The 13,538-nt window shown below is 37.8% G+C and overlaps 1 protein-coding gene across 1 annotated transcript in view; it reads right to left on the reverse strand.

Moving 5' to 3' along the window:
• LOC106084977 (semaphorin-1A) overlaps positions 1–13,538 on the reverse strand; it is a 1,175,174-nt gene that overhangs the window by 8,606 nt on the left and 1,153,030 nt on the right. The window contains exon 20 of the mRNA XM_059365678.1: positions 7,322–7,391. Coding sequence (XP_059221661.1) covers positions 7,322–7,391 — 70 coding nt within the window. The remainder of the gene's footprint in view (positions 1–7,321; positions 7,392–13,538) is intronic.

The raw sequence follows: 13,538 nt of genomic DNA on the forward strand, positions 1-13,538 counted from the left end.
TAAGGTTTTGGGCCCATTAAAGGCGAATTTATTGTCTGATGTCGAAAAAATTTGGGACAGTGAGTTGTGCTAGGGCCTTCGACATCCCTCTTCAACTTGGCCCAGATCGGTCCACATTAGGATATAGCTGCCATATAGACTGATCTTTCCATTTAAGGTCTTGCGCCCATAAAAGGCGCATTTATTGTCCGATATCGCCGAAATTTGGGACAGTGAGTTGTGCTATTCCCTTCGACATCCCTATTCAACTTGGCCCATATCGGTCCAGATTTGGATATATCTGCCATATGGGCCAATCTCTCGACTTAAGGTTTTGGACCCATAAAAGGCGCAGTTATTGTCTGATGTCGAAAAAATTTGGGACAGTGAGTTGTGATATTCCCTTCGACATCCCTCTTCTACTTGGCCTATATCGGTCCAGATTTGGATATAGCTATCATATGGGCCGATCTCTCGACTTCAAGTTTTGGACCCATAAAAGGCGCAGTTATTGTCTGATGTCGAAAAAATTTGGGACAGTGAGTTAAGTTAGGCCTTTCGACATTCTTCTTTAATTTGGCTCAGATCGGTCCAGATTTGGATATGGCTGCCATTAAGAACGAATTCTCGGTTTAAGGTTTTGGGGCCATAAAAGGTGCATTTATTATCCGATTTCACTGAAATTTGGGACAGTGAGTTGTGTTAGGCCCTTCAAAATTCTTCGTAAATTTGGCTCAGATCGGTTCAGATTTGGATATAGCTGGCATATAGACCGATCTCTCAATATAAGGTTTTGGGCCCATTAAAGGCGCAGTTATTGTCTGATGTCGAAAAAATTTGGGACAGTGAGTTAAGTTAGGCCTTTCAACATTCTTCTTTAATTTGGCTCAGAATGGTCCAGATTTGGATATAGCTGCCATAAAGACCGATCTCCCGATTTAAGATTTTGGGCTCATAAAAGGCGCATTAATTGTCTGATTACGCCGAAATTTGGAACAGGGAGTTGTGTTAGTCCCTTCGACATCCCTCTTTAACTTGGCCCAGATCGGTCCACATATGGCTATAGCTGCCATATAGACCGATCTGCCGATTTAAGATTTGGGGCCATAAAAGGCGCATTTATTGTCCGATTACACCGAAATTTGGAACAGCGCGTTGTGTTAGGCCCTTCGACATCCCTCTTTAATTTGGCCCAGATTGGTTCAGATTTGGATATAGCTGCCATATAGGCCGACCTATCGGTTTAAAGTCTTGGCCCCATAAAAGGCACATTTATAATACGATTTCGCTGAAGTTTGACTCGGTGACTTATGTTAGGCTTTTCGACATCTGTGTATATGGTTCAGATCGGTCTATATTTGGATATGGCTACCAAAAAGACCAATATTTTGCTCTACAAAATTGAACAATGACTTGTACTTAAAGGACCACTCAATATCCGTGTCGAATTTGCTCCAAATCAGACCATATTTAGATAAAGCTGATATGGGGGCATAAATTGTGCATTTTTCACCCGATTATGACGAAAGGTGGTTTATATATATACCCGAGGTGGTGGGTATCCAAAGTTCGGTCCGGCCGAACTTAACTCCTTTTTACTTGATGGTTATGGGCTGAACGTCCGTAACCTTCCAACGAGCGGGGAAGTCTTCCGCATGCCAAGCAAAGTTCAAAAGGTTGCATATTAAACGAGCAAGCGTCGAAGAACACTTGCGCAAGACAAGTGTTGAAATGCCATCCGGTCTCGGGGATTTATTTACGTGGAAATTAACAAGGACCCTTTTAACCTTAGGAGTTCGAAAATATGTCTGAGGCATGACGCTAGAATTTCATTTTCGTTTTCATACATAGCTGTTTGCTATCTGGGTTCTTAGACAAATATTTCGATGTGTTACAACCGGAATGAGTTCGAGTTCGTATACCCCCATCCTTTGGCGGAGGGTATGCTAAGCTCACATGATGATAAAAAGTAAAAGCGAGTTAAGTTCGGCTGCTAGTCGGCTACAAGGAGGGTTCTCTTGCTGTCAAGCATTACACAATGGTAGCATATCTTGACATTGATGGTGCTTTTAATTATGTAAAACCGGCGTCAATCATGAAGGAGTTGGAGTTTCTAGGCATCAGCTCTACCGTAAGAAAGTTAATTAATAACTTACTAAAAGATGATTTTCGGAAGGCTGGGGATCTAAAGAGATGGGTCAGCAGAGGAACACCTCAAGGAGTTATACTGTCTCCTCTACTTTGGAATATAGCCCTTAAAAGGTGCAAAAGTGGTCGCTTTTGCTGATGACGTGGCAATTGCGGTTAGGGAAAAGTTTCCCAGCACTCTTAGATATATACTTCAGGAAGATCTACGTGCAACAGCGAAGTGGGCTACCAAAAGTGTAGTTGTTAGACCTATAATGGTGTTGTGGTCTGGTGGACGGCACTTTAAAAATCCACCTACTGTTCAATACTCAATCGGTTCCAAAGGATGGCTTGTTTGTGCATCACAGCAGCACTGAGAACGACACCTTCGTGACATTGTGGCTAGACAAATTGCTGCGACCAATGCCGTGAGGCTAAGTGAGCTTGCACTTTGGTCATGTGGCGGTTACGGAGACTGTGTTATCCTTGATATAATGTTCGATGTTTCAGACAGTGTGGACTAAACCCTACTGGAACCGCTTTTTGATAAAAAGTACTGTACCACTATTCCCGATAGAACCGATTGAAACTACGATGTCCCTGGTAACAGAAGTTACATAGACTGGTTCCAAACTAAACGACCAGGTGGGCTTTGGGGTGTATTCTAAAGATCAAGAACTGGTCATATCGAAAAGGTTATCCGACCACTGCACTGTGTATCAAGCGGAAATCCTTGCAATTAAGGAAATGCTGGAATGGTTTAGATATAATTTGATAACGACGATTGGCATAAATATCTTCTCAGACAGCCAGGCAGCCATTAAATCCCTGGAGAAGGTATTTCTGAACTCAAAAACCGCCCACGACAGTCGCAGATCTCTCAACGAAATGGCTGAACAGTTCAAAATTTACCTGTTCTGGGTGCAGGGCCACAGAAATATCCCAAGGAATTGTAAAGCGGATGAGCTTTCGAGACTAGGAACTGCCTGACACATTCCAGGGAAACTGGAATCTGTGGGTATGCCTCTAGCGACATGTAAGCTAAATTTTCAGGACCAGGTCCGAAGGACAACGAATGATAGATGGTCACAAAGAGGGGGCTGTGAGCATTCCAAAACTATGTGGCCTAATCTATACTTGAAGAGGTCTACCGCTTTGCTGTCACTGTCTAGAACAGACATCTCAGTCATTGTGTCTGTCATGACAGGTCACTGTCTAATTGGAAAACACGCTGACAGACTGAGGGTTGAGAGCAACGGCTTTTGCAGAAGCTGTGAGGACGTCGAAGAAGTAGAGACTATAGAACACTTTCTCTGTGTGTGTTCAACACCTATAGCTCCACTTTAGGTTCTCATTTTTTTGAGAACCTGTCTGATTTAGCGGATTTTTAAAGCGATCTGGAAAGTTCAACAGTAGAAACTAGACGGCATATTCCCTCTTTCCCTAATCAAACCTAAAGTTCGGCTGGGCCGAATCTTATATACCCTCCTTCATGGATCGCATTTGAAATTTTCTTTGAATCAGATGGTGAATAGAAAGCAGATGACCCGTACTAGCCATGATTATTAGAAGTCATAAAAGATACAAATTTCAGCTAAATAATTTCGCCCTCTAGGGGCTCAAGAAGTCAAATTGGGCGATAGATTTATATGGGAGTTATATTAGGTTATTAACCTATTTAGACCATACATGGCACGTCTATTAGAAGTAATAAAAAAAAACTGTTTCGGCCAAATCGTGTGGTAATTGCGGCTTCTAGAGACTCAAGAAGTAAAATCTGAATATCGTTTATATGACAGCTTATCAGGTTATGAACCAAATTAGACCATTCTTGGCACAATTATGGGAAGTCAAATGAAAACACCTCATGTAAAATTTTTGCTAAATCGGATTAGAATTGGGCCCTCTAGATTCTCAAGAAGTGAAGATCCAAGATAGGTTTATATGAGAGCTATATCAGGTTATGAAGCAATTGAGACCATTCTTTGCACAGTTATGTGAAGTCAAAACAAAACACCTCATGTAAAATTTCAGCCAACCCGGATTAGAATTGCGCCCTCTAGAGTCTTAAGAAGTGAAGATCCAAGATCGGTTTATATGAGAGCTATATCAGGACATGATCTGATTTAGACCGTTCTCGACACATTTATTGGAATTCAAAATAAAACACCTTCCGCAAAATTTCAGCCAAATCAGATTATATATGCGCCCTCTAGGGGCTCAAGAAGTCAAGATCTGGGATCGGTTTATATGGGAGCAATATCAGGATATGAACTGTTTTGAAATATTCTCGGCACATTTATTGGAATTTAAATTGAAACAACCTTCGGAAAATTTCAGCCAAATCAGATTAGAGATGCGCCCTCTAGGGGCTCAAGAAGTCAAGATCAGAGATCGGTTTATATGGGAACTATATCAGAATATAAACAGTTTTGAATCACTTTCGGCACAGTTATTGGAAGTCAAAATTCAACACCTTACGGGAAATTTCAGCAAAATTGGATTAGAATTGCGCCCTCTAGGGGCTCAAAAAGTCAAGATCCAAGATCGGTTTATATGTCAGCTTTATATCGCTATGAACCGATTTGGCACAGTTATTATACCCACCACCAAAGGATGGGGGTAAACTAATCTAGTCCTTCCATTTGTAACGCCTCGAAATATTCGTCTGAGACCACATAAAGTATATATATTCTTGATCGTCTCGACGTTCTGAGTCGATTTAGCCACCTCCGTCCGTCCGTGTATCGAAAAAATCATAGCGGTAAAGTTAGCCGCTTGAAATTTTCCACATATACTTTATATTGATGTAGGTCGATGGGGGATTGCGAATGGGCTATATCGGTTCAGATTTAGATATAGCTTCCATATAAACCGATCTTCAGATTTGATTTCTTGAGACTTTGCAAGCCGCAATTTTTGTCTGATTTAGCTGAAATTTTGCATTTAGTGTTCTGTTAAGACCTCCGACAACTGTGCTAAATACAGCCTGAATCGGTCTATAATCTGATATGGCTTCCATATTAACCGATCTCGCGATTTGAATTCTTGAGCCCTTGGAAGCCGCAATTTTTGTTCGATTTGGCTGAAATTTTGCAAGTAATGCTCTTTTATGACTTCCAATAACTGTATAAAGTACGGTCTAAATCGGTATAGAACCTGATATAGATCCCATGTAAACCGATCTCCCGATTTGAATTCTTGAGCAATTTTTGTCCGATTTAGCTGAAATGTTGAATGTAGTGTTCTGTCAAGACTTTAAACGACTGTGCCAAGTACGGTCCGAATCGGTGCATAATCTGATATAGCTCCCATATAAACCGATCTCCCGATTTAACCTCTTGAGTCCTTACAAGCCGCAATTTTTGTCCGATTTGGCTGAATTTTTGCGTGCGGTGTCCTATTACGACTTCCCACATCTGTGTCCAAATACGGTCCAAATCAGTCTATAGATATTGGTCCATGTAAACCGGTCTCATGAACATCCTTCTTCGGTTCGTACAATCAGAAAACAGTTTTATTGCCTCAACCAATTTTTTTCTCTGGGTGAAGAAGCTTTAATTTTTTTTGGGTTGCCCAAAAAGTAATTGCGGATTTTTCATATAGTCGGCGTTGACAAATTTTTTCACAGCTTGTGACTCTGTAATTGCATTCTTTCTTCTGTCAGTTATCAGCTGTTACTTTTAGCTTGCTTTAGAAAACAAGTGTAAAAAAGTATATTTGATTAAAGTTCATTCGAAGTTTTATTAAAAATTCATTTACTATCTTTTAAAAAATCCGCAATTACTTTTTGGGCAACCATTATGCCCTTCGACTAAATTTATTTTGTATAAATTTTAAGCAGAATCCATGGTGGGTTCCAAAGATTCGGCCCGGCAGAATTTAGCACGCTTTTACATGTTGGTTAGTTAAAACAGAACACCTCAGCCATACCGAATAAGAATTGCGCCCTCTAGAGGCTCAAGATGTCAAGATTCGATATAGGTTTATATGGCAGCTATATGAGATTATGAACTGATGTAGACCATTTTTGGCACAGTTATTTGAAGTCGAATAAGGTTATACATACCAAATTGACCCGATGGATTTCTTCATATGCAAGGGCTGCCGTGTCAGTGTACAACACACTGTTAGAAAAACAACTTCAACAACGTGGGAAAATTTAACCAAATCTGGTAAGAAGTGCGCCCTCTAGGGGCACTTCTAAGGAAGTTAAAATGCGAGATCGGTTTATATGGCAGTTTTATGAAAACATGGACCGAACGCCTTAAAAGGTCATGACGATCAAAAATATATACAGTTTATGGAGTCTTAGATGAATATTTCCAGGTGTTACAAACGGAATCCGATGGTGGAAGGTATAAAAACAGCCGAATACTTAGTTTTCGATTGTAGAGGAGCAAGAGATTTAGTTAAACTTTGATGATTGACAACTTGTGTCAGTGTTGCATGTTTGTGTGCGTGTGTCTACACTTTGCCCTACAGGTGGCTGTTGAGAGTGGTTTAGTGAAAATATTTAAAAACTGGCGCCCAATGTGATTGAACTTTAGAACATTTTTTGAACTGTTTATAAATTTCTGTTTCTTTTTTTTCAGAATTTACAATGCATGTTGCAACAGGCCCATATTCTTATGAAAAATTGTAAATTTATGACTTCGTATATGTTATGAAATATTGTTTTTTGTTTTAAACAAATGAAACGTTTACATCAATGACATATGTATGCATGTACATTCATGTTGCAACATGCACCATTCAACATAGCACATAAATCCAAGGAACATTAAGAAAATTTTCGTTAAAACTCAAGGATAATTGGGAAAAAAAAAAATAGAAAATATGTGAGTTAATAAGGGTTGAGGGGAGATAAACTCAGGTGCCTTAGGAACAAGATGAAGGTGCAATTTAAACAGAGAATCTAAGGAAGAAATTGGGAAAACAGAAGAACATTTAGACAAAGGGAGGCGTACAAATTTAACAGAAACAAAATAATACACACTCATATAATTTTATAGGAAAATGGGAAAAATTTGAAAATCTTTAAAATAATGATTGTTTTTTTAACAAATTTGTCTAGGTAGGTGGTTTTTCTTTCGATCATTCTCTTCAAAAGTGTTAAGCAACAAGTGTATTAGTGTTGGAAAGAGTTAGTCTAAAACAGAGTGAAGGAAAAAGAGAAGGTGTACAAAAAGGAACTTAAGCAAGTAAAACTTACCAATACCATGACGGGGCGGCTGCCTTCTTAAACGACCAAGACTTCTATTACGTGTATTTGTGTTAACAGCCTGAATTTGGGTTTTTTGTTTGAGGTGATTTCAGTTTGTATTTTTTTTTTTTTTTTGGTTTTGTTGATTGTTGTTAAATTTGATTTTGTTGTACAAATTATTGAATTTTTTTTTTTCATAGTTGTTGGAGCGTTTTATATTTGCACAAAAAAATATATATAAAAGGAATGAAAAAAAATATTTTTTGTTTTAACATAAATAATTGCAGTGTTTGCTTTTTTTCTTTCTTTTTTCTATAAAATAATAAAAAAAAATTGTTCTTTATATCTGAAATATAATGAAAATGCAAATGATTTGTGTGATTATGGCCATGAATGAGAATGTTATGGATTTTTTTTTATCTAAAAGATTAATAAATTAAAATTAGTTTTTTTTCAAAATCATTTTTTAACAAAAAATTTAGTTTATCTTAATTTTTCTTAAGTATGCATTGGGGTCATGCTAGGGATTTTTTTTTAGTCTAATCAAAAATATTTGTAATCTCTTTTGGATTCAGCATCCTTATAAAGGTTGGCAATTTAACCTTAGCATGCTTTCTAAATTTCAAAATTTGGCCAATTCAATGTGTTCAATATTTTTAACAAAATTCAACATAAATTCTAATTTTCTTTCAGTACGCGTATGAGGGAGTGGTCAGGTTTGGTATCGTTGTTAAAATACTTCAAGATTTGAAATGAGATGAGTCATGCCATGAATAGTTGACAGTGGTTAGTTATGAAGATGAGATGAAGAATACATGATTGAATATGAAATATAGTTCTAAAATATTTTTTTTTTTTATAAAAAAACCCAAAATGACACCTAAGACAAAATCATAGAAAAAGACACATATTGATGACATCGCACAGTGGGCGAAAAAATTGGAAATAAGTCTACAATTTTATCTGTTGATCTGAACGGTAAAAAATGTTGTAGAAACTTGTAGAGGAGGACATAGGCTTTCAGGAAAATGGCGTATCTTGAAACCACTGAGGCCAGCGTGTCCTATACGTGGCCCCACCTACACGGCACGGTTAAGTTGTTTTTTTTGTTGTAGCAGTGTGTTGTACACTGAGGGGGCAGTCCTTGCTGATGAAGGACTCCATCGGTTCAATCCGGTACGTAAAACCAGCTGTCTCCGAAACCATAGTAACCAACTTTTAGTCCGGCCTCTCTCATATATGGGAGAAATTAATCGTTATATCTATCCGCTTACTTACACATCGTGGTCTCTTAGTGTCTTTGGCACGTCGAGTGTGAATCGCGACGCTGAACCCTTTCAAGACAACATTCTAACGAACGTCCTTTAGGCGTCCCACCTATTTATCCCATTACATACACGTCACGGTAACATAAAACCTATGTCGTGTCGTAAGTGAATCACATCATCGTCAAAACACAAAATGAATCAGCTCATTGTCCGGAGTTCCTTGTACACGGGAGTGATTGTCCAAATGACATATCCAACATACACGGCACGGTCACATCGCACCTAATCACCAGGACGGTAGAGTCACGAACAGTTTTGCAGGAGATTAACGTCTTCTCTGAGGATGGCAAAATCCGCATCGTTTGGGTGCCGGGCCATAACGGAGTAAGGGGAAATGGAAGGGCTGACGATTTAGCGGTAAAGGCCAGAGACAGTCGTCAATAAACTTGGTAACCCGAAGCGTTTCGGGTTGACGCAGTCCGAGTTAAGGGAGTGGGCGACGAATGCGCCTGGAACATTGTGGAACAGCGAAACGGTCGATAGGACGGTGAAAATCCTATGGGGGGATCCAGATCGTGAGAAGACAAGGTTATTACTGAAAGGAAGCAAGAAGGAGGTCAGTATAGCTATTCGTATCACTTATGTAAAATCGGTGCGGCAAGTGATAGCATGTGTAGGGCATGCGGGGAAGATGATGAGACGTTGGAGCATTTCCTTTGTCATTGCCCGGCTTTCGCGTCTAACAGATGCCGGCGCTTTGGTGGAGACACAATCCGAGACCTGAACCAACTAAGGGGATTGGTATTGAAAAAAAACTCGGTTTGTTTGTTCCGTATAGACTGAAAACGGCAGAACCGATTTTCGTGAAATTTTCGCTTATTGTGTAAGTTGGTCTGGAAGGAAACATAGATATCGGAAGGGGGGCGGACCCTCCCCCTTATGTCAAAACCACAACCCAAAATCAAAAGCGGACCGATCGGGACAATATAGGTATCAAATGAAAGATATTGGAGAGTAGAATACGGGTATGGTATTAAAATTTTAGTCTATGTACCCATCGGGCCGCCCCAACCCTAGAACTCCCCCAAACAGACATATTAGACGTTCATTTCAATAAGGGGCTCAAATGAAAGATATTCGGGAGTAGATTTCGAATCTGGCATACAAAATCAGATCAAAGTATAGGGGGTCACGCCACCCCTAAAAAACGCCATTAGACCCATTATGACTATATGATACTTGGCTGAACCGATTTTCTTAAAATTTTCACTGATTGTGTACGTTTGTCTGGAAGGACCCTCTCCCTTATGGCAAAAACACATCCCAAAATCAAAAGCAGACCGATCGGGACAATATAGGTATCAAATGAAAGATATTGGAGAGTGGAATACGAGTATGGTATTAAAATTTGAGTACCCATCGTGTCGCTCCAACCCCAAAACACCCCCAAACAGACATATTAGACGTTCATTTCAATATGAGGATCAAATGAAAGGTATTTGGGAGTAGATTTCGAATCTGGCATACAAAATCAGATCGAAGTATAGGGGGTCACGCTACCCCTGAACCGATTTTCCCAAAATTTTCACTGATTGTGTACGTTTGTCTGAAAGGAAACATAGGCTATATAATTATTAGATATCGGGTGGAGGCGCACCCTCCCCCTTACTCCAAAAACGCCACCCATATCCTAAAGTGGTGCGATGGGCACAATGAGGGTATCAAATTAAAGGTATTGGAGACCAAAAACCGAATATGGTATTAAAATTTGGGTCCAAGTTCAGCGTCATAGGTTACAATGGCACGAATTCGATATCAGCATTCAGGGCGAAGATATTAGAGAGTTAAAGAAGTTAAAGGAGCGGGCCCGGTTCGGCTAGTTATATATAATATACAAAAACACAAAGCAACAAACATTAGCATTCTTTCCTTCTTGCTTATGTAGTGAAATTTGTTTTTTTCTCATCTGATCTATGTTTTTCTCTTCATATCATTATTCGCATCATACTATTCTCTCAATTTGTTTATCCCCACTCCTCGTCATCTTACATATGATGTACAAATTAATGGTGTGACTAAAAAACATATATAAAACCAAAAACAATTTATTTCCATGTTTGTCTTGTTGTACTTGCTCGCAAAATATAAACATACAACAACAACAAAATGCAAATGCCCCTCAAGCCAAAGCCTAGCCTTAAGTAATTGCCTGACCTACACATCCGCACAACATCCTCACCTTAATAGTGATACTCTTTCTCTCGCACATCTACCAGTTGCTTCTCTTACTCTCACCACTAATACTCCCACCTATGGCTTTGCGCACTCACACCCATAATGAATGCTTTAGAAATAAAGCAACAACAATATGCTGTGTTTATGCTTCTTCTTCTTTTATTGAAAGTTAATTCCTCATTTGCATGGCTTTTCTTTAGGAAAAATTAATTTTCATATATATTCGTCGCTTGTCTCGGAATTTTTTTTTGATTGAAGGCAATTTCTTTAAACCTCATTCAGCCGTTTGGCTGTGTATATATACCACAAAATCTCCTTTATAAAACCCTTGGCCGTTTAATAATTCGAGTATATATGTTCTCACTGAAACTATTTCGCTTATAATGAATAATATAATATTTTCCCATGGTTTTTGTTTCAATCTTAAAAGTTTTGATGCTTGTGTAGGAGGTCTTCTATGTGATATGAGAATTAAATGTTTTGCTAATGAAAGATGTATGCAATGCACGTATGAAATTTATAAAAAGAGAAAAGAGAAAATTTATAAAATGTGAAAGCTTTTAGTTTTGAATGCGTGTAGAGATTTTTGTGTTTTTTTTTTATTCTAACGCACATCAAATAAGGATGCATTTGTGTATGTATTGGGTGGGTGAGTGAGTGAATAAGTGAATGAGTTTGAGAGAAGTTTTAAGATCCTAATTAGTATGGGCCAAAGTGGGTAAGGCGAAGAGTTCAATAGAAGGAGATAGGGGATTGTGAATGCCACACAAGGACATGAATGAAGCATGAAATTAAAATTAAAGTGAAAATAAAGCAAAAGCTTAAAAAAAGAAACATTAAAAAAAAACAACTCTTTTAGTAAGAACCATGGGAAATATTTTCAATTATGGGCACGTTGGCAATCACAGCATTGAGGGGGGGAGATAAATGCAGGTTAAGTAATGACATTATGCAAAGAGGTGATTGTTTTTGTTCTTAAAAAAAGTAACAAGCTATAGTTTTAATTCTCTTATTTTTAAATATAAAATAATTTTTTTAATTTAAATGCATAAAAGGGGGATGCGGGATGGCTGATTGGCGATTTCTTTCTATATATAAAAAAAATATATATTTAAAACAAAAACAAGATAGTGTACCGCATTTTTTTCTGGTAGTAAGGGCTGGTAAATTTTGCTCCTAAAGCCTTTAGAAAAAATCATACCAACTTTTAATTGTTTAGACCTTGTAGGCGATTTTGGTTTGAAAAAAAAGCCAAAAAAACTTTAGCAAAAATATAAAAAAAAAACAAACAAATGGCAAACGTCTTTTTATTTTGTTTTTCAAACTAACGCAAACAGTTGCTATGAGTGTGCAAAGAAAAATGAATGCTGAACGAATTTTGAGATTTGAATTGAAGTTGAAATTTTTGGGATTATTTACAAACACTGAATGATTGATTAGCTGATTTTTTTCGAATTCCAAAAAAAAAGTTTTAAGAAAAATTTTTCATAAAAAAGGCATTTTCAAACAAACTCTTTTGCATTTTCTTTTCAAAAAAATAAAAACATAATAAAATATGTGTTCTCTTTTCAAAAATGAATTAACAAAGTAACCAAACTAACGATAACAGAAAAATGGAACAAAAATTGAAGCCAAAAGAAACAAAACAACATTTATTTACCATATTTTGGGTAATTAATCCCTGACTGGTTTCAGCCGCCCCACTCCCGTCTCAAAGGTAAACCTAAGGGGGAAGAAAAAGGAAAACAGGTAAGAAAAAGTAGAAAGATAGTATAGAGCTGTATTTTGGTTTGGATCTTATGGTTGTTCTTTGTCTTCATCTTCTTCTTTTTCGTGTTTCAAAGTTTTCGTTTTCTTTCAAATGAAACAAATAATAAATGAACAAAAAAAAAATAAAATAAAATAAAATAAAAAATAATAAAAACAAATATAAAAATTAAGTTTATATAAAATTTAGAAAAATATTTACAGTTTGTTTAAAAACTTTTCGTTTTAAGTTTTCTTGAATTTGTTATCAAATCGATTGGTGTATTTTTTCTTTTAGAGAAGATTGGTGGAGAAAAGTTTAGAGACAAAAATTACATAAACGGAAAACCCCTACATTATGGGAGCCCATTTACCCTGGAAAAATATTTACAGAAACAAATTTGTAGCCAACACCATGCAGGCAAAAAAACAGTTTTTTTTTTTCTTAGAAAATATCGCCGTTCTTAAATTTTTATTCGCCAAGCCTAGCTTGTGGCGAATGTGTTGACTGCCAGTGAGATAATATGGCTTACAGGAAGAATGTCCACGATCGGAGCTTTCAGAGTTGTGGTGGAGATAGTAGAGGCGGCTAGGCAAAAGAACCACTACTCTAGGCCGATTGTCCTCTTGGCCACACTGGATGTGAAGAATGCCTTCAATAGCCTCATAAGGTCCAACGTCCTCTAAGCACTCAGAGAGAACTTTAATAAACCAGCGTATCTGATGAGAATAATGAGAAGTAACTTGATTAACAGGATTCTTATCTATAACTCTTAAGAGCGAGTGAATATGAGGTCACATCAGGAGTGATGCAAGGCTCTATACTTAAATCGGATCTTTGGAATGCCAGTTATGATGAAATATCGCGAGCAGAAATGCCACACGGAACCTTTCTAGTAGGATATGCTGATGACATAGCTGCAGTCATCACAGCAAGAGACACAAAAGGCGCAGAGTGCAATCTACCACTCCCACAG

Source organism: Stomoxys calcitrans, chromosome 3 (assembly GCF_963082655.1).
Source record: "Stomoxys calcitrans chromosome 3, idStoCalc2.1, whole genome shotgun sequence".
In the NCBI taxonomy this organism is placed as follows: domain Eukaryota; kingdom Metazoa; phylum Arthropoda; class Insecta; order Diptera; family Muscidae; genus Stomoxys; species Stomoxys calcitrans.